Source organism: Cavia porcellus, unplaced genomic scaffold (genome assembly GCF_034190915.1).
Source record: "Cavia porcellus strain 051 isolate PalLab524CR breed Dunkin Hartley unplaced genomic scaffold, mCavPor4.1 scaffold_12, whole genome shotgun sequence".
Classification (NCBI taxonomy): domain Eukaryota; kingdom Metazoa; phylum Chordata; class Mammalia; order Rodentia; family Caviidae; genus Cavia; species Cavia porcellus.
Window position 1 is genome coordinate 25,723,207 of NW_026947495.1, and position 22,595 is coordinate 25,745,801.

The following is a 22,595-nucleotide window of genomic DNA, read 5'->3' on the forward strand; positions in this document are numbered from 1 at the left end:
ATGTAAACATTTTGAAGACATAGGGGTAGGTAGAGAATTCATGAACAGGAATCAAACTGCATGGGATATACTTTCCAGAATCAATAACTGAGATCACATCTTATTAAAAAGTTTCTACATGTCAAAAAAAATCTCCAGCATAGTGAAAAGAAAACCCACAAACCGGAAAAAATCTTAGTGAACTATCCCTCAGACAAAGTATTTCCATCTAAAACATAAAGAATTTTTAAAAAATCAGTCCTCCAAAATTCAAAGACCCAACCCAAAAATGGGCATCTGAGATGAATATACAGTTCTCAGATGAAGAAATACAAATGACAAATAAATACATGAAAAAATGTTCATCATCATTGGTCATTAGAGAAATGCAAATTAAAACCACACTGAGATTTCATCTCACTCCAGAAAGAATGGCCAGGATCAAGAAAACTACCAACAACAAATGCTGGAGAGGCTGTGTGGGAAAAGGAACTCTTTTGCACTGTTGGTTGGAATATAAACTGGTGCAACCAATATGGAGATCAGTCTGGAGATTACTCAAAAATCTGGGATTGGAAGTCTCATTTGACCCAGCTATTTCACTTCTAGGCATATTCCTAGAAAAACTGAAAACATCATATCACAGTGATATATGTGCACCCATGTATATAGCAACACAATTTGTAATAGACATATATTGGAAACAACCTAAGTGTCCATCAACTGAGGAATGGGTAAAAAAGTTGTGGTATTTTTATACAATGGAGTACTATTCAGCTACAAATAATGATCACATTGAGATATTTATAAATAAATGGACACAGCTTGAGACCATACTCATAAGCAAAATAAATCAAACTCACATGTATAAATACCATATAGTCTCCCTAGGATAAGAAATGTTAAAAGTACATAAGGGTTTATGATAATCATGATTCCCCATTACATTGCTTTGAAGCCTTATAATGTTTGCATTCATTAGTTGGAGTTGTTTTATTCTGGTTTGTTTGATTTTGTTCTCTGTGATAGTGTTTTGAAGAAAACAAGACCTGTGATAGCCACTGCTGATTTAATATCATCTTACTGTGAAGTCCTACCATGCTTTTCTCCTTCCATTTCCATTGGTTCTATCATGTTGTATCTTTTTTTTTTTGTATTTTTACCAGTACCAGAGATCGAACTCATGACCACATGTTTGCAAGGCAAGTGCTTATGCTGCTGAGCTAAATCCCCAGCCCCTATCATGTTGTATCTTATTGGATTTTATTATGTGTGATAGTATAAACAAATTTTCTATGGAAAATTAGATAATACAGTAGCCATTGTTCATTTTTGGTTATTTGGTTCTGAATGCCCTGTAATACTTTCATTCTCTTGAATGGTTTTATACTATTTTGTTATGTTTGATACTATTGTATATGAAGTTATTCTCAACTATTTCAAAGAAAGAGACATTATGGTAATGTTAATTATGGGTTGTCTGGTGGTGAAATACTGTGTTGCTTACATTGTTCTGATCTGATCTGCTTTGTTATGTCCTCTTTTGCCTTAATCTCTTTAAAATAAAAAAAAAAGGAAAAAAAGAAAGATGTATAATAGCTAAACGGGCCTGACAAAAATCTCTTCTCTGGAATAAATTAAAAAACTGTAAATATCGCAAACAAAAGGGATGTAGAGAATAAGACTCACTTTGAACGTGATCATTAAAGAAATACAAGAAATACTCCAAAAACCAAAGCAGCACAAAATTTTCTAATTTTTTATAGGATGCTAGTTACCAAAGAAATTAAGTTATGCTTGGTGTGACAAGGAGAATTGAAATAATGATACATAGTAGTGAGTGTAGGAGAGAGAACATTAGCAAATCCCAAACGTAGATTGATTTCATAAACCACTAGCAACAACCCAAGACAAATGAGAAACAGATCATGGGACAAATGAGAAACAGATCATAGCATTCTCAACCGCAAACATCAGACCACGAAACACACAGAAGGGAAAAGTAGCCTAAACATCATACACAATTAAATTTAGAGAGAGGCTCACCCTAGATGAAAAAAAAACAAAAAACTGAAAGAACCTATAAACAGTCCATCAACAACAATCCTACAAGCAAAGTAACTGCATTATTTATAAACAATAAAAAGCTATTTCAGACAAGTAAGCGATGCAAGCCTCCATGCAAAGAAAAAAAGCAAAGGTCAAACTTGGGTTTTACAATCTAAACCCTAAAGAAAGCACTAGGAAGGAAAAGGCAAGTTCAGTATGAAAGGGTTTTGCCCTGGATGGGATGCTGCAGTGATGGGAGGCTGGGAGGTGGAACCAACAGGCTCTATCTTGAGGTCATCTTCCCCACCCCTAAGCAATTTACCCGTGGTGCGAAATGAATTCCAATGGGCTACCTGTGCATCAGTAATGCCCCTTAGGCACCACCCCAAACCTAAGCTATATGTATGCCTCCGCACCACGTGTCAGGCAGAGAGAATGCCAGACCCCAGAGGCCATGGAGTCTCTCTCCACATTCTTAAAATAAAGGCCACTTTATTTCATACCTCTTATCTTTTTAGCTGCGCCAAAAATTCTATCACAGTAATGAAGAAGTCTATTTTACCCTGCTCTTCCCCATAAAGGAGTTCAAATTTGATTTCAATTACAATAAGAAAAATATATAGGGAAGGGTTTTTTTTTAAGTTTTAAAGTTGCATGAAAAATTTTACTAGTATAAGGAGATTTTTTTGTCTTTTTAAATACATGCTTTCTTTCTTAAATGTACCATAAAAAATGAAAAGTAAATAGGTCTGTTTATCAGTTTCCAATGCATGACACTGACTTTAAAGACAAGACTCTAGGCACTTTAATTTTATTACAATATGATATTTGAAACCCAAAACAATACAACCTACTACATAGCAGGGTATAGGGTTTTAGTGGTGCTAGAGATTGAAGCCTGGGCTGTGTCTAAGTGTGTGCTCTACCACCGAGTATCCAGGACAGTTTCTCAGCCTCAAAGCTACTGACATTTAGGGCATGATCAATCTTTGTAATGGGGCAAACTTGTGCATCACTGAATGAATGTTAAACAGCATTCTTGGTCTCTGTTCCACTACATGCATTCTTTCCCAGTTAAACCACCAAAAGGTCTCAAGCGTTACCAATGCACACCCTGGATGCTGCCCCCCACCTCCCTCCCCAATACGAAAGCCATTTTGAGAAGCTGCAGATTAACTTGTTTGGATATGTTATAAATGCACAGCCTACTCTAACAGAATTACAAAAATAGAAGTTTCTGTTTTATGTCATGCCCCAGAGAAGTCTTAATTTAACCATTTCATTATTTTTATGTTTTTAATTTTGATTTCGGATCAAAATCAAATCACATTTTTTAAAAAATCAAATAATGGCAAAAGATTTAACAGCAACACAGTAATCAATTTCCTTCCCCACTCTTCTCCTCAGAGGCAGTCACTTGCGAGCACAGCTGTTTCTTATGGCATTTTCCTCCCTGTCTCTAGATGATTATTATGGTGTCTCTTAGGCCATAGAAGCGAGACACCAGCTATTCACTCATTATAGTAGTTTACAGTTTAACACTCTAATGCTTTGCACTCATTCTGGCAATAAATTTACTTTCTGTTGGTAAACCAAAAGCCTCATTGTGATTATGAGGGGCTTGTACTGTGTGATGTAATTATATTTTCTTTCCTATGTAATCCCCCCAACAAAACACAAAAATTCTGTTTTTTTTAATAAGCTATTTTCAGTGCTGTTCAGAACAAAATCAAAAAGGGACAACAGTTTTATGTGCAGCTTCTTCCATTATTACCACCTTCTTTGAGGGGTATGTTTGTAATAGCTGATGACACTGACACCCGTTATCACCCAGTGTACATTAGGGTTTGCTTTGGGTGTTGTACAGTCCATGGTTTTGGACAAATACCTAATGACGTGTCCACCACTAGTTTCATTCAGGGTAATTTCACTGCCTGATAAAATTACCGCATTCATCCTCCATTCCAACCCAGCTTCCATGCGGCAGTAGCCGATGTATATACCACTGAGTTGAAAGATTGGAAGATCCTTTTCTGAAGATATTCAATGAGCCCAGAGAACAGATCTGAAAACACTATATTTATAAATCCTCTAAAACAAAATCATATCACTATTAGATCAACCCTGGAGAAGTCCACCAGTAGATAAATTGTACCATAAATAGAGAGCTTCCAGCCAGATTTTAGTGTCTTCTCAAATATGAATAGCTAAAGATTTCCAGGTGTTTGGGGGGAAATCTTTAATAGGAGAAAAAAATTGAGAAAACAAAAAGGAAAAAATTAATGTAGATGGAGGAAGAAATGAAGGGGAAGAAATAATTTTTTAATTCATTTTTGTGAATTTTATTTGCTTATTTACTTATTTATTTATTATTTGAGGGGAAAGATTCTTACTGTTATTCAAGCTGGTCTCTAATTCCTGGACTTAAGTGATCCTCCCAAGTGCTTGCTACCATACCTGGCTAGCAAGAAATCACTTTAAAAGGAATAAAGAAAATTAAAGAAAAAAGAAAATTTTCTAGAACCAAAGGACATGAGTTTTGAAAATGAAAGGGCCCTTGGGGCTGGCAATTTAGCTCAGTGGCATAAGTACCTGCCTTGCAACCAGGTGGTCATGAGTTCGATCCCTGGTACCGATAAAAAGTTTAAAAAAAAAAAAAAAAAGAAAGAAAATGAAAGGGCCCATCTATTCCCAGAACAATGACTACAAAGTCCCCCTAACATTGTATAAAGTACTGGATCTGGGAAAAGACCCTAAAATTTGAGGTACAGGATAGGGAACTAGCGTGACACCATGTTTCTTAAAATTACCATTACATGCTAAAAAACATGGAGTAATGAAAATTCTGTACCAAAAAGAAAAAGGAAAAAATGAAAAAAGAGAAAGTTCTATACAACAAAAGTAATAAAGTATTGTTTGAGAAAAGAAAAAAAATTTAATTAAATGATATTGTGTAAAATGTTATTTAGTATTCATTTAGCTGCTGTAATCCTCTATGGTATCATGCACTGAGTTATAGATGGAGTGAATACTATACTTGTGTCTCATCAAGATTTAGACATTGCTATCCTTAACCCTCAAAATAATGGTATTAGGAAGTCAGATTAGGTAATAAGGGTAGAACTTCATGATGGACTTAGTTCCTTATGCAACAGATCCCAGAGCGCTAACTCCCTCTCCACTACATGAGAATACTATGAGGGCTAGCATTCTGCACCCCAGAAAAGCACCGCCCCGGAACCCAGCCACACTGACACTCTAATTAGACTTCCAGTGTTCAGAACTGTGAGAAATAAATTTCTATTGTTTATAAGCTATTGTTATAGCAAACGACTAACATACACATGCATACACACACACACAGAATGTGGAACTAGAGTTGACTAGCTAATTACTACTCAGTAGATTCTGAGAAAAATGTTTTATTAACTGTGCTTTATATTTTGTAATGATTACATTAAAATTCTAGTTGTAATATATGATTACCACAAAATTTTCAAGCAACACAAATGAAATGGTAGATGGAACAGGTTCTCTGTTTTTATTTTGTTTTTTTTTTTTTTTTTTTTTTTTTTAGTCCATTTCTTTAAAGGAAGCCTCTTACCTCACTGCTGTTGATGCTTTGCAAGATGATGTTTTGATTTTTGGTAGCTGTCATTGTATCAGCTAGAGGAGAGTTTGTATCATGACAAATGTCAAGCAATGATTCAGCATGTCTTTCTGTCAAAAAGAAGCATAACATCATGTTTTGATAAGATTCATTTCCAACAATTTAACAGGAAGCTCTAACTCTTCCTAAATTCACCTCCATTTTTTTTCTTTTTCTAATAATAGTCTAGGACAGCGATGATGAACATTTTAGAACTTTCAACAATATAAACATCCAACTGTAACTTGCCTGCCATAGGTTCACCACCATTGGTCTAGGGTCTTTTACAATTTTGTTTTGTTTTTTGAGACAGGGTCTTGCTATGTAATTCAGGCTGGCCTTGGACTTGTGTCATTCAAACTGGCCTCAAACTTGAGGTTATCCTATTGCCTCAGGCTTCCCAGTGCTGGAATTATTGGCATGTGCCACCATGCCTGGCTAATGGTCAGGGATCTTGATGAAGGTTCAATAAATTTTACTAGAGAGAGGTGAAAACAACAAGAATCCACAGTGTAGATGTTTGGTTTTTTTTTTTAAGTGAAGGCTGTGACTGATATTATTCAAGGAGAAAAAAATGGATATGTTGAGATCCTGAGCAAGTAGAATATTTGAGTTAAAATTCAATCAATCAATACTAGGCACTTAATCTTAAATTCTATGAAGAATTAAAATCTATTGTTATGATTTAGATTTAGATTGTCCCCCAAAAGCTTCATGAGTTTAGAGAACAATTGGATGATGGAGCACCGATGCATCCATCCATGAGTTCAGAGTTAAATGTGCTGTTAGGATGTGGGACCTGGTTGGAGGTGGCTCACTGGCCTCAAGACCTGGAAGGGTGTATCTGTCTCCCAGCTCTCAAATCCTCTGCTTCCTGACTGCCATGGAAAGAGCACTGGTCCTCCACTCAGACCCTTTTCCTCATGTGTTTCTGCCTTGGAGCCTGTCAGCCATGGACTGAACCCTGAGCTAAGGTAAACCTGTCCTTCAAGTTGTGGGTGTCTATATTATGTCTCAGTGACACTTAACAAGAATCAACTTTTGGCTCAACATAAATCAAGTCAGCTCATACCTAACAGTGTAGCCCACTGCAGCAACTGTTGGGTACTGGGACATGCAAAAGAGTTTTTCACCACTGAAACCATCAATAGCTGTTCAGCGTTAAGGAGCCCTCTTCTTCAGAGGTCCAAACAGAGGAAGGACATCTGTCCTTCACCTTTCCTGAGGATGACTCATCACACAGACTTCCACTGATGGGTGGCTGAAGAAAAACTTTGCAGAAAGTGAGGATGATTTCAGCACATATGGCTAACAAATAAAGTCAGAGTACATACAATAGGGACTTGCTGATCATCCAGTAATTTTAAAAATTTAGATTACAGAGTTGGATGTGCAAGGGAATCACAAGTTTGAGCCTAGCCCAAGCAACTTAGTGACTTATAGCTCATTATAAAGGCCCATGTTCAATCCTCAATATCACACAACACACAAAGACACACACACAAATTTACATCACACAATCTTTATTCTTTAGTGAAAAAGAAAGATATTGTGAAGCTAAGCAAATTAGTGATCAGCTATTACTCCTTCAAACATATGGGTTTAACTGTTTTTGTTTTTTTTAATTTTTTTAAAATTTTATTTAAAGAAAGACAAAACAAAACAGAAAATGGGTAGAAATAGTACATACTTTCAAAGGAAAAAATAAACAGTAATAAATCACTAGTTGATGATTACATAGTGTCCTCTTACAAATAATTGTTCAAGACACAAAAGTGGAACATATAAATGGGAATTCAAATGAGGAGACTGCAAATAGTTCTGTTCAACTATCTAATAAAAACTTAGTAATATGATTATCAATCCTATACACTTAAACATACTTGCATTTATCCATATCTTCATTTGTGTTGAGATTAAACAAAACAAAGCAGACTAATATCACTCTGAACAAAGAATAATAATATTTGTGGATTTCACATCATGACACTCTGGAATTGGCACTGGGTACTGTAGTGCCTTTTTTTTTCCTTCAAAGTATTTGTTCATTTCATCATGTGTCATAAGATCAGTTCTCGTAAACTGTTTATAGATTTTTAGGCAAGCATGAGTCTTAACATATATTTCTATCCTTTCTATATTAGAGGGAGAGACAGAACAAAGCAGGACAGAACAAAACATATTCCTGTAGACACATAAAACTAAAAAGACATAAAACTGCTGTACAAGGAGTTCTACCATGGTTACTGTGTTGTCTCTTGTTATCATCAATAGAATTGGCTATATCATCAGATAAAGTATAATTGAATATATCAGTACATAACTATTAATAGAAATACAACTTTGTAGATAGTGTAGAACTACTAATACAGGTAGTAATCAAATTAGAATGGGTATCTTGGTGAATCATTGTCATTTTCGGTATAGTTGTCTATACTCTCTGACTTGATACTATCAACCTTAACAATTTTGAATAAAATCTGACAATAACAAACAGCAATCAAACAAATCATATTTAACTAAGATCATTCATGATATACCAGTATAAGTTATACAGGGCTCCAGATTAAGTTAATAGGAAATTAAAGATGATTACTGTGCAATATCCTGATATTTTGGGGATAGTTTGTGTCCTCAGATCTAGTGTATACAAACTGGGACAGAATAAGTTCTATCTAAGCAAAGTGGTGCGAGTAATGTGGGTTTTAATTCCTGATACACTATTAACAATAGCTTCTGCTGTCTTTTTAAAGACTATTCCTCCCCTTTCACTCCCCCAGGGTGTACTGTGCATTTTTGGGTCTCCCCAACATCCTCGGTTTTATATTGGGGGAGCAACCTGTTATTTTAAGTGTTTCCCAACTTGCTCACTCCTGGGCTTGATCTCTAATTGTATTTCTTTACTTATTAAAGCCTATCTTTCCTATCTATCCATAAATACTGGTCCAGTTGCCCATATTACTTTCTGGTTCCCTATTACATAGAGTGCTGTTTTCTCATATTTGATTTTCAGTCCATATACCCTTCTTCAGGTTAATTATATTTCCTATAAAGAGCATCTCGGTGGACTCTACCTCTTGATCCACTCTGCCTGAAATTCTCTCTTTTTTCCTTAATTTAGTGTACCTAGGCCATCTATATTAGAAATTATATCCAACCTTCTCTACCCCATTTCTGATGTGTTCTTTTCCCATCATTAGTCATCTATTTGTCTTCATTTCGCTTTTTGCTCCATTTACTGGGGCCTCTCTGCCACTGTTCCTGAAATCCTGGTGCTTTTCTTTCTCTTTAGAATGTCCTGTAGTATATTCTCTGTAGAGTTGTATTGGTGGTTGTGAATTCTCCTTTTTTATCTTGGAAGCATCTTGTTTTTCCATTAATTTCTAGAGACAATTTTGCAGGGCCATAATTCTGATGGGCTTTCCATTGTAAGTAATCTGTTTCTTGTCTCTGACCGCTTTTAATATTCTGTTCTTATATTGGATATCTGGGATCTTGATTATTATATTCCTGGATACAGTTCTGTTTTGGTTGTAGATGGCTGGAGTTCTGTATACCTCATACATGTGAATATCTTTTCCTTTTCCTATGTTTGGGAAGTTTTCCTTAATTATTTCTGTGAATAGCCTTTGCAATTCCTTTGTTTGTACCCCTGCTTCTTCATTTACATTCTTTATTCTTAAGTTATAGATCCTCTTGTTGTCATCTAGCCTTTGTATTGTTACTGCTTGTTTCCTTGTTATTTTAAAGAAATTTTTCCTTTCATGATCCCACATTGCAAACCTGTCCTCCAGTTTGGATAATCTGTCCTTAGTTTCTTTCAAGCAGTTTTGCCAGCTTTCAATGGAGTTTTTAATTTCCTGGTAATCTCTTTGAACCTGCTTCATGTATTCTATGTTTTCTCTATTTTCTCCATCAAACAATTCTCTCTTTTTTTAATGTTCCTCCAACTGTCCATCTGTTTTTTCTTGAGAGGTGCTTAGCATTTCTTTTATTATTCTATTTATATCTTGCTTTACTTGGTTAAATATTTCACTTTTGAACTCGTCTATGAGGTCCCAAAGATATTGCTTTATGTCCACTGGTGCCATGTCTGATATTGCATGTTTGGCATCCTCAATCTCCTTTGCCTTTACCTTTCCTGGATCAATGTTCTCAGGGTTGGTGGCTACGGACCTTTCTTTTTGCTTCCTCTTCTCATATTTTTTTCCTTCCATATAGATGTATATAGGAGGCCCCAATTTCTTTCTTTGTTGGTTAGAGTTCGTCTGAAGTGCACTAACTAGGTGCTCCCACCCACTGCAGTGTGCTACAGAGATACGGACTGGGGCAGCCTACGCTGGGCCCTCCCCTCCGAGTCAGTCAACCTGCTGAGGGCTTCACTGCATTAGGGTGCACTGTCAGGTGTAGGGACTTGGTTTGGGCTAGCCTATTGGGTCTCAGTCCAGGGCATGACCCAGGTCAAGCGCTCCCCACCAATCCCCCTTGAGATGGGAACAGCTGAGTGAAGTCACTGCAGCTCCTTGTTCTTGCCAGTCTGTCCGGCCCCAGAATGTCATCTGTTGGAGATCCTTTTCCTATGGAAGGGTTTTATTCTTGTCACTCACTGCAGGTCGATGCAGGTTCCCCGCCAGCTCAGCTCTCTGTTTGGTTTGCCAACTCCCATCCTCAGTGTGAGTGCATCTCCCATGAGTTGAAATGGCAGCGGGCTTTCTGGTAGCTCAATAAGTCTTGGCTGCGAGAGTTCAAGCGCTATGGCAGACGCACCAAGACTTTTGCTGTTCCAATAGTAGCTCTGGGACTGTATATTTAATTGGTTTCTCTCAGCTTAATTTGTTCCTGGGTCAGGAGGATCTATCTCCCTCTGTTTGAGACTCCCCACGCTGTATTATTTTTGGAATCTAAGTTGAGTATCTCAGGGAGCCTCTGTAGCCTGCTGTTATCCTATCCACCATCTTTGGTTTAACTGTTTTTTTTTGTTTGTTTGTTTGTTTGTTTGTTTGTTTAGGCAAAAGTGCTAATAAATAGAGTTCTGAGCATCAAGCTGAGGCACCCAGTTAGTTTCCAAGAAACATCATTCTCATGTGTATAATGCTGCCACCCCATCCTGACTTGTTCAGGAAAGCATGGAACAGGCAGAGTGTGCTAGCACATGGCTATAATCTCATTATGGAGGATGCTGAGGCAGGAGGATCATGAGTTCAAGACCAGCCTGGACAATTTAGTGAGACCCTGTATCAGAAATAAAATTAAGCTGGGGATATAGCTCAGTGGCACAGCACCTGACTAGCAAGCATGAGGTCCTGAGTTCAATTCCAGTACCAAAAAATAAATAAAATAAAATAAAGTGGGTAGAAAAAGCATGGGATCTTTCAATGAAAAGAGCCCTTTCCATTTAGTTTGTAATGGAAACAAAGTTGGACAAATGACCTATGCTGAGACTATCAATTTCTTTACCATATTTCCCTCTCTCTTTATTCTTTGCAATCCATCTTGTGCCTCTACTCTCTCGCTGAAACCTTTCTTCCCATATCTGCCTTGTAACTGTTGTGCTATCTGACATTGTTTCCCATCCCTTTCTTCTTGTAACTCTTTCCTGATTTTCTTCTTCCCACTTTCAGTCCTGAATCCAGGCATGGACCCCACTCTCTCACCGGGTGTACTTCCTTGGTTCATCCATCTGCAAGTTTCTCAGTCTGCAGTTTTATCAATCCTGTAGTGCTCTCCATTTTGTTGGTTGCATTTCCATCTTCGCACTTGCTGGAGTAGAAACTTTCAAATCAGCTTTAACTTAACTCTCTCAACTTTTCTGTGTCTCCTCTGTTACCTTTATATCTTTACATTCTGAACTCCTTCATTTACATTACTGTTTGCAATCACCCTAGCCAGCACCTCTCAGGCCCACCACCATGCCCCATCCAAAAACTCTTTTTCTAGTTCTTATTGCCACACTTTTGAGCACTTTCTAGTTTTTAAAATAGAGGTAGCTGTTTTTCTCTTTCAAATTCATTATTTATAATAACAAATGAGTTACTTTTCTTATAAAACATGGCTTTCATCACCTCCAGCTTACAATTCTTTAGTGATGCTATTTTACCTTTTAAAAATTGTTCTGCAGCTTAGATCCAATTTCTTTACATATCCAATCTTTGGTTTCTTTTTTTCCCCCATGACATGCATTTTGAATTCAGTGTTTGCCCTGGGATAGGTCATACTTATTCACAGCATAGTACCTCTCCTCCACAAAATCAAATCCATTCCTCATTTCACGAATCAGATTGAGTCTCACCTCTCCCATAGGCTTAGATATAGCCTTCTCCCCTGTCCCAGAATCTTCAAATGAAAAGTCAAATCAAACCCTAAAATCAAGCAGCTTTCAAAAAGTCACAGGTTGCAGAAGTATGCTTTTCGTTGTACCTTGTTCTATGTTTGTCAGTCTTTTATCCCCACCTATGTCAGACCTTTCCATGTCTTATCTAGTCTTGAGGAACACCAGAGATCTTCTTCCCTTTAAAGGCCAAAGAAAGCTCTCTCTCTTCTGAATTAGAGATATGCCTGCATGAGGGGTCATCCTTAGGAAAAGTGAAAGACAGATGTTCTTCTTCTGTCCATGGACCTCAAAAGAAGAGGACTTCTTAACCCTGAACAACCCTCTTGGTTGACAACAGGTGAGGCCCCTGTTGATGGTTTCAGTGGTGAAAAACTTTCTCATGTCCCAGTACTCCACAGTGTTGCTGCAGTGGGCTACACTGTTAGGTATGAGCTGATTTGATTTATATTGAGCCAAAAGTTGACTCTTGGTAAGTGTCACTGAGACACAATATAGACACCCACAACTTGAAGGACAGATTTACCTTAGCTCAGGGTCCAGTCCGTGGCTGACAGGCTCCAAGGCAGAAACACATGAGGAAAAGGGTCTGAGTGGAGGATCAGTGCTCCTTCCATGGCAGTCAGGAAGCAGAGGATTTGAGAGCTGGGAGACAGATACACCCTTCCAGGTCTTGAGGCCAGTGAGCCACCTCCAACCAGGTCCCACATCCTAACAGCACATTTAACTCTGAACTCGTGGGTGGATGCATCAGTGTCGCCATGATCCTCACATCAGTGCCCCAGACATCTTCACTCTCTGCCTTTCTGTTCACTCTCAAGAGTTTGAAACATTTGCACCCCAGAGCACATAGTCATGGACCTGGTACAGTCACTGATCAGTGAGTAGTTGCCTGCTCACTTTCTTTAACATAGATCCATCAAGCGAATATAAAAAGACAAAATGCCTTTTATAGTTGGGAAATTGTACATGTGGAAATGAAATATTTACCTGGTTTTGGTATAGAATTCATCAAGATATCCAATAACTGCTGTTTCCTCCCACTCTTTATTTGTGACACATAATATATTGTTGATTTTCCACTGAAATCACAGAGTTTAGGATCTCTAGGAAAAAGAGTTAATGCTGAAGATTATTTATTTTAAATATGTTGAAAAAAAAGAAGTCAACTTTGAAGGAAAAACCACTGATACCAAATAAATAATCTTATGACAATAGTGATTTCAAAATGCATAAGATGGGTGGAAAAACTCAAAATGTACAAGACAGAGGATGAAAATTTTCAAAAATTTAAATAAGAAGCATTTTCTGTATCTTATTTCTGCCAATATCCTAAAAACATTGTAAGATTTGCAGACTATTTCAAATGCAGAACCAAAATTTTCATAATTTAGTGATGCATAAATCATGATAAAAACATCTTAAACTACTGTTTTATCACCCCAGTAGCTGGCTTGATTTTTTTAAAAGTTTCCAATGATTTAGTTAATTGCTGACTTAAATATCTAGCTCTTTCGTGATTCAAAATGGTGCAGTGTCATAGATTCTCACTTTGAGGTGGACTTCAATGGTAGAGCACTTGCGCAGCATGCCTGAGATCCTGGGTTCCATCCCCAGCACAACAAAAGAAAATAAAAACAAAGCTGATTGTGCTTTTTTTCACAAGCTCTCAACTGAGTAATGTCGTCTCGCCATTAAATGTCCCTTTTAGGGGCTGGGGATTTAGCTCAGCGGCATAAGCACCTGCCTTGCAAGCAGGCAGTCGTGAGTTCAATCCCTGGTACCGATAAAAAAGGAAAAAGACAAAAAAAAAAAACCAAAAAAAAAAAAATGTCCCTTTTCACATGATCATTTCTTTCCTCTTTCCCTTGCCCTGGAGTTGTTAAGCCCAACTGGCTAATCATAGGGCTTTTTCCAGTGACACAAACATCTTTATGTTGTATTGAATCCCAGTTCTTTATATTGGCTCGGACAGATCCAAAGCATAAATAATGAGAATCCTATTCAATAGATTATAGTGAGGGAAGTAATTGTCTTTGTTACGTTTTAGGACAAGAAACTAAGTTGATCTAAATCCTTCCAATCCATACAACCACCCTCGCCATACATTAATTTTTTTCTTTTTGTTTTTGAGACAAGTCTTGCTACATAGTCCAGGCTGCCTTTGAACTTTCTATGTAGCACAGTCTGGCTTGCAATTCACCATCTTCTTGTCTTAGGCTTTGACAACACTTCCAATATGAGTCTCTTTGTTGCTGTGGGCTACAACAGTATTTTCTTGTGGCCTCTGTGTTAATTCAAGCAGGAAAATGATAGCACAGGCCTGCAATCTCAACATTCTGATTGATTGAGACAGGAGGACTGTGAGTTCAAATTCAGCCTGGGCAGCTAGTGACTTAAAGAAATCTTGTCTCAAAATAAAAAGTAAAGGGATAGGAAAGAGGTTCAGTGCAAAGACCCTGGTTGAATCCTCAGTGTTGTGAAGAAAAAAATTATAATTCAAAAGAAATAATATAGGATCAAGAACTGGGGCTGCTCTACTTTGATATGTAGATTTAAGTGAGCTACTCAGTTTGGGACTTCAGTTTGTCCATCTGCCTTTGATATCTTGTATTTTGGACTATAGTTTATACCTCAGGAATATCATCTGAGTATGGATGGGATGGGGGGTCTATTTAGCAATCTCCGTTTACAACCATTTCAGCAGTTTCTTAACACTAAAGTCTGAGACAGCTTCAAAACTGTATTTTCATTCCATAATTCTGATACTTTTCTAGTATTGCATGTCTTTGACCACACTTTTCCTCTTAAAGCTTCTCCTCTCTGTCTCTCTCTGTCTCTCTCTCTCTGTCTCTCTCTCTCTCTGTCTCTCTCTCTCTCTCTCTCCTCTCTACTTCAAAACACCATTTATATAAACACTGAGAAAGATCTGGGCATCTGTTTTTATGTGTAATGATAAGACATCTAGGTAACACTAATGGGAAACTGAACTTAACCTTAGTTTTTAAAAAATTTTATCAATAAGCTCCTAAAAAACATTTGGTAGATAATCATTTTCAGATAAATGGAAATCACCAGTATAAATTGCTTTTGATAGACTAACAGTGTTATTCAAAATAATTAGTAACATTGTGGAGGTAAACAGCTGCATATTCAAGAATTTTTTGACATTCCCAGTAATTATTTGAACAAATAAAACAAATATATTAGAAATAATAACCAATTTTAACATCTATAAATCCCTTTACAGTTGTGAAGTTACTTTCATGATGATGCACATGTATTTAATATATGTGGTTTTAAAAATTCTCTGTGGTTGGGAATATAGCTCAGTGGCACTGTGCCTGCCTGGCAAGCACAAAGTCCTGAGTTCAATTCCCAGTACCAAAAAAAAAAAAAAAAAAAAAAACCTCCTATGTCCAGGTTTCTATGTGATTTCTGTGAGTAATTGAAATAGATGACTTTCAGCAGGTATCAAATGACTACTTGTACTCACGCTTGATGCCTAAGGAGTTCAGACAGGACTTCCACAGGCCTGTAGACTGTTAACATATCAAGACTTTCAAACAGGTCTACATCTCTCACAGCCAGCATCAGAGGGGTTAAGCCATGTTGGTTTGGAAAATTTACATCCAGAAACTTTTCAGATGCCTTTAAAAATATGAAATTTTATTTGTGTTGTGCTTTATAAATAGGCCTATTTATACAAATCTTTGAAGTTTCACTGCTTAGCCAACTTCTCATATTAACTTTTATTTTGCTGGGGATTGAACTCAAGTCTTTACTTATAAACATAAGCACTGCTGCTGAACTACACTTTAGCCTTAACTTTAATACATTTTTTCTCAGTATCTACCCTCAGAGGGAGTGGAAAACAGACAGCTCTAGATCATGGCCTTTGTTCTATAAGCTGGTTATTTAACATTCCTGAATAGGTTATATCAGGAACACCTTCCTTAAATGACTGATAAAATTATCCTGTTGAATAACAGACACCCAGTTAAATGATGAATGATTTTTATTTGGGTCATATTTACACCTAAAGAGTATTTGTTATTTATATGAAATTCAAATTCAATGGTGTATCTGTATTTTTATTTTCGAAATTTTTATTTTTGACTACTATACTTTTGACCCTCAGAATCCTCAGCTGTGCAGTTAGAATGACAGTGTGTTCCTTGCAGATTTATTCTGATTATAAGAGATACAATGTAAAAGCATTCAGCAGGGTGTCTGACACATAATCAAGGCTCAATAAGCATTTGTTGAATGAATGCCTTACAATATTAAGGCAGTTTATGTAACAGTATTTATGTACTCAAATAAAAGAAGATGTCATTAGTTGCTTTAATGAAAGCAAAATTTAATTTGAATAATTCAGAACTGGAAAACTACTAAAAGGCCAAAATATCCAAGTTACTCATTTTATAGACCGAAGTAGCATTAATTTCCATCTCTAATTCATTGTGTGCCGCATCAGTGTAGTCAGTGTCTTTACCTCAGCTTCTTTAGGGACGAAACAGAGATAATGACATTACTTCAGCAGAGTGCTGTGGGAATTAATTAGTCAATTTTTTCAGCCTCTGAGAAGAAACTGCGTTTTATATTGATGTTTATTATTAGTTAGAAACAACATGAAAGTTTTGAGTTGAGAACAGTCTTGCTAGTGGCACACTAATTTAGTACATATCTATGGATTAGGCTGTGATACAGGCACTAGTTTCTTAGAGCTTGGTTGCTAATCTTCAGTGGTAAAGAATGCAGTTTGGAAAACAGACATTGGATTGCAATTACAACTGTCATACATACTATTAAAACAAAATATATTGTCTTTAAGAAAAGTTTCTAACCCTCAGTTCATAATTACGGCAATTTTAGATTATCATTTAGTATAGCAAAAGGATGTAAAGTGTCCTTTGGATTTGTTGTATCTATCCTTGAAACTGTTTACGTGACTAGAATATCTTTCACTTTTCCTCTCTCTATTTGTGACTTTACCGTAAGGGATTAGAAGACACTGTCTCCTAGCAACAATTGATTTTCTTTCAGTTGGAAGGTCACGTGGGTCTGGCAGACTCTTTGGAGGTAAATGCCAAGAGTGGGCAAATGCTAGTCACCAATAATTAGTGTCCTTGGTTATGCATATGATTTGGCAAGGTGATTTGGGGATATAGAAAATCTAAATAAGAGGATCAATACTCTTAAATCTGTTAGTCACAGCTAAATATTATGCAAGGCATAGGTTCTCTGATTCCCTTTTCAGGGTGAAGATAATAACTCCAATTGGTCCAAGGGGATCTAAACAGCAACCGTACAAATGGCACTGATGTCAAGGGAACTTCTCTGAGCAAGTTGATAGTAGTCCTCTGGAGGTTTCTGAGGCACATCATTTCCCAAGGGTACTGTCTGACTTCTAGTATTCAACTGGAGGAAAGTGGAAAATAGCTGCTGGCATATTCTTTGTCATTTACTTTCCACTCCAGGATCCTCTTTGATCCTGTTTTTTTCTCAGATTTCCTTCTAAAACTTTCTGGGGTTGCATTTAAAAATAACTTTTTAAAATGAAAGACACATGTGTAATCTTTGTACTTCTTATTACCTGCCCAATTACCCAAAGGCCAAAGTAAATATCACTTTAACTAACCAGTAAGTGTTGAAGTTGTTCAAGATCACCTTGCCATGAACTTTGTAGAAGTTGTATTTGAGGAGCCTTGGTTCCTTTTACTGCCAAGAGTTGTCTTTGAATATCACAGTTAGCTACATGGATGGCAGTTTGATTGCTGTAATTGCAAAGGGTGATATCTGCTCCCTTTTCCAGAAGAAATCTAACAACCTGCAAAACAATAGCATTTTAATTTAATATTTTTGAGTACCAACTATACCTTCAGTGCTGGCTAGAAAACAGATTTAAATGTGGGTCTGACTGATGACATAGGAAAGGAGAATGAGAAAAGAATTAAATGGAAGGTTGTAAACTAGAATATAGCTCAGTAGCAGAGAACCTGTCTAGCATGTGTGATGCCCTTGGAAGGAAGAAAAGAAGAAAGGAAGGAAGGAAGGGAGGGGAGGAGATATGAGTGAAATCAGCAATACCTAAATCCTAGAAGGCCTTACAAACCCCTATGAGGAGTTAGGTCTGTGTGTTTAGAGAGCCAATGAAAGAATTTAATCAGAGAAATAATGTGCTCACATTAGTGTCTTAGCAAATCATTCTGACAGCAGAAGAGATTGATGTGGGAAAGAGGGAAACAGTGGAGAGACCATGGGTTAGCCCATGGGAAGATGACAGTGGAATAAGGGAAATGAAATTGGAAACGGAGAGTCTGTGAGCATAATCAAGGAAGATTTAAGAGGCCAAGCTGACAGGATGTGAATTTCAATCTTATACTAGAACTAATTATAAGCCAGAAATCAAGCTCAGGTTTCTCTCTACTTTTATCTACCTTCTCTGCTGTTATTGCGGGCTAGAACATCATGCCCTTGCCTGAAACTGTCTCTCCATTTCCAAATGCCTTTACATGAAACTCACCGGAAAGGCTAGAATAAAAAATTCAGACAACACTAAGTGTTGGAATCTTTATATAACTGTTTCTGTGGATGAAAATGTAAATGGTGTGGCCACTTTGAAATACGTTCTAGCAATTCCTCAAATGATTAAATATAAAGTGTCTATGTAATGCAGGATTTCTGCACCTAGGTTGAATGTTTAGTACACTAATGTTTACAGTAACACTATTTGTAGTAATTCACAGTAATCAGGAGGTGAAAGCAATCCAAATTATCATCAGTGGATGACTGGATAATTACCATTACTAGATGATTCCATAAAGTAGAATATTACTGAATAAAACAATGGAATGAAGCACTGATACATGCTACAACATGGACAAACCTTGTAAACATTATGTTAAGTGAAAGAAAGTCAATCACAAAAGATCACGTATTGTCAATTCCATTTATATGTAAGTGCAAAACAGAAAAAGTTACAGAGACAGAAATTAGGTTACTGACTGCTTAGGGATGTGGTGGAGATTTGGGAGAAATGATAGGGAGGGATATTTAAAGGATATTGGGAATTTTTTTAATGTGGGGATAGAGCTCCTAAGATGATGAAAATGTTCTAAAATTTATTGTAGTAAGGATAGTATATTCATATGAATATACTAAATTCATTAAATTATATATTTTAAAGTGGATAAATTGTATAGTTTTGAATTGTAGCTCGAATAAAGCCATTTTTAAAAATGACTTTGCATGCCCTCATGCCTCTGTATAGTCTGGTCCCTGCCTGTCTTTCTTGTCTCATCTCATGCCAATCTATCCTCCCCTGTAAGCCCTAGTACCTTTTTGTTTCTCACAGGGACTTTTATTCAAACAACAACCTTTGTTCTTATTTTTCTGTTCCAATAGCTCTTCAAATGTCATCCTTTATCATGATTTATGTCTTAGCATAAATGTAACCACATGTACAAATATGTCAAAATGAAACTCATTAGCCTGTAGAATGAATGAATAAGTGAATATAATAAGCCACATCAGTAAAAACTTTCCTGATCACCCCATGAAAATAGCTGCTCTGTTAATTCAAACCACTGACAACAACTTGCAATTTATTTAAATGCCTCTGATTTCTTTGTTTTGCTTTATTTTATTGGCCAGTTTATTTGCAAGACATGTTAGTATACAAATAAAAATTTTATCAGTGAGTAGATGAATGGATTAAGAGAAAAGATGGTGATGCTATTTAATAAGATAGGTAACGCGGGGGCTGGGGATTTAGCTCAGCAGCATAAGCGCCTGCCTTGCAAGCAGGCAGTCGTGAGTTCGATCCCTGGTACCAATAAAAACAACAACAACAACAAAAAAAAGATAGGTAACGCTGATGAAGTTGTTTCTTAAAAGGATTAAGCTGGGGAAGGAAGGTGAAGAAAACAATTTGGGACAGGCTCTATTTGAGCCCTCTGGTCTAAAGAAGTTGAGATATTCAGTTGGAAGCCCAAGATATGACAGAATCAGGAATTCAGGTAAAAGATGTGGGCTTCTGATACCAAACTGTGAGTCATCTCCTCATTATCAAGGGACTTAAGTATTTGAGAGAAGAATCTATAAGGGAGACTGGGTAGAAATTACCACAGAGGAGAGAGGAAAACTAGAAGAGACACAAATGGGGGAAAAAATTGGTGTCAAGTGCTACTAAGAGGTGAAAGTGACCAACGACATTGTAGATGGTATTGGCAAAAGCAGTTTCAATAAAGTAGTAGAGACGGATGCCAAACTACAGTAACTCCCAGAGGTGAGGAAACAGAAACAATGAGGATAAATCAGTAGGTCATTCTGTAGAGAGGCTGTTGGAAGACATCCTCCACAGCTCACTACAGTCCTATGAGCAGAGAAGAGGCATCCACTACCTTTGTACTACACTATTTTCAAAGATGTTTATATAGTGAACAGCCTTAGAAAACAAAGATAATGTCTCCCTCTGGAGCAGTGGGAAGACATGTCCATTGTAAAAGGTTAGGGTTCCTTGGGCTTGTGGTTCCTCTTGTATAAACTCTCCATACTCCTGGCCCTCTTCAGATTGCCCCGAGCAAGCCCAGGCATGGAAAACTGAAAGAAATTCTGATACTCTTCCTCTTACTAGAAATAAAGGTAGTAAACTATTATTTTCCTTTGATTCAGGAGTCTACGAACCTGTGACATTCTCACTTGTTAGCTTGCAAGTAAGAAAAAGTCTCAGATGTTTCATGGTTGATAATTTTTACCCAAAAAAAAATGAGATAATAAGAGAGACAGGAATGAGAATGTAGATTTCATGGCTTAATTAATGGTGTTTATTTTTTAATTTTTAAATTAATGGTATTTAAAGAAAGTTCATGGGAAAACAGCAGCAAATATATTAACCAAACAGGAGGTCAGTTTGGCAAGAAACAATCTTCTACTTTATTAACTGTTAATGAGGTGGGACTGGGAAGTGGATGCAAATTGAGCATCAGGAAATAAGTTCAAAGACTTACTCAGTGTTCTGTTTTGCTAACTTTCCTGTGGGAATTATGTTCCTAACCAATCTGACAGCTTGCCTCAGATCCATACCATGGTAACAAATAATATCAACCACCCAGGGTGGGAAAAGATTCTGTTGTCTTTCAGGCAAGAGTCACAGAACTGTGCATCTTCACTGATGGGTAAAAAAGAAAAAGGAATGAAAGAGAGAAAAGTCACCACTAACATGGGCAGAAACCATGAATTTTATTGGTTCACTTAGGAGAAGTGATGGTGTGCATAGTGCTTATCAAGAAAGAGTGGAAAGAGCTATTGTCACAGCTCAGCGCTTCCTAATGACAACCTTAGGTCCATTCAATGATGAGGGTAGGTGGCAGGATGTGTGTGTGTGTGTGTGTGTGTGTGTGTGTTGGATTTTCGCTGTCCTAAGGAAACTTTGGACCTTTTTGGTTCAGTTTCTCTGAAACAGACTAACTCTCATAAGAACCACAGATTGATCAGTGCACTCTTCCTAGTTTACATTAGGTGTGCAATATTCAGTAAGGGACACCCTGGAGAGTGAGAAACTGAATCAAAGAAATCTAGATAAATTCTTGTCATTGGCCTCACTGCCCTATAAAACTTTCCAAGTGAAAAAAATGGGTGAAAATTTGAAAGATGTCATGATAACAGGGCAGCAAATGACCTGAACTAAAGTAGGCTCCCTCTAAACAAGAAAGAAGCCAAATCAAGCTTGTGTTAAACAAAGACTGCAAACCCCACAACTCCAGCCAGAAAGTGATATGGCTCTGGCCATGTCCTTAATACTGAAATAGACAGTGTTAGTAATGTGTAATGAGATTTTCACCTGACATAGGGCTTTGGGTGGATTGAAAACACTGAAAGTTCATCTGGTTGAAGACAAGACACCTCCGAATATAAATCTGAAAGCCAAATGCAAATATCCCTTGCTTATTGGCATAGACACACACACACCCAAATCATTTTTCTTCCCCTGTACCTCTGTTAGGTTTTCTTCTGCTGCAGTAATGAGAGGTGTATTCCCACTTTGGGGATGCTGAAAGTCAAGGTTCCCAAGGACGGAATGGACTTCAGTAATGTGATCACAGATGAGCTCCACATCACCTCTTGAAACAACCTCCAGGAAATCATGAATCAGTTTATTTTTATCCATCTTTCTAGTCCCATACAATTGCCTTCAAAAGAAAAGAAACTATTTAATTATATGAGAGCCAGTAAAACAGTAGGTGGTTCAGATGTATTCTGCCTTCATCAACACGTTTTATTTTTTAGATGTAAAAATATTGTAATGCTTTCTTTTCATTTTTCATGTTATCTTTTTATTTTCTAATTTTAAAAACAAAAAAGGATAAAAGCAATACAGAATTTCAAAATAATATAATAATTGAAATTATTATTTCAAATAATAAGAAATTAACACTAATATATTGCATATTGTTATCTTAAAAGTAGTTGTTTAGATTATAAGATTTAGGCACGAAAAAAAATCCCGTATTTCCAACAGGTTTGGTTCTCTGTACATGTTTTAAATTTGTAACAACAGTAACTTTATCATTACTTTGGAAGACC

At 36.9% G+C, this 22,595-nt stretch overlaps 1 protein-coding gene across 4 annotated transcripts in view; it reads right to left on the minus strand.

The window, feature by feature from the left end:
- Window positions 1-22,187, minus strand: part of Map3k19 (mitogen-activated protein kinase kinase kinase 19) — a 78,061-nt gene extending 55,874 nt beyond the window's left edge. For 3 of the 4 annotated variants that reach the window (XM_063258984.1, XM_063258985.1, XM_063258983.1), the window contains exons 1-2: window positions 12,996-13,017; window positions 5,633-5,748 (exon numbers count right to left, since the gene is read on the minus strand). In XM_063258984.1, coding sequence (XP_063115054.1) covers window positions 5,633-5,748; window positions 12,996-13,017 — 138 coding nt within the window. Of the gene's footprint in view, window positions 1-5,632; window positions 5,749-12,995; window positions 13,112-15,501; window positions 15,657-17,649; window positions 17,839-22,005 lie in introns of those variants that run through there. The other variant, XM_003478727.3, reaches the window with a different exon arrangement.
- Window positions 22,188-22,595: the final 408 nt, after the last annotated feature.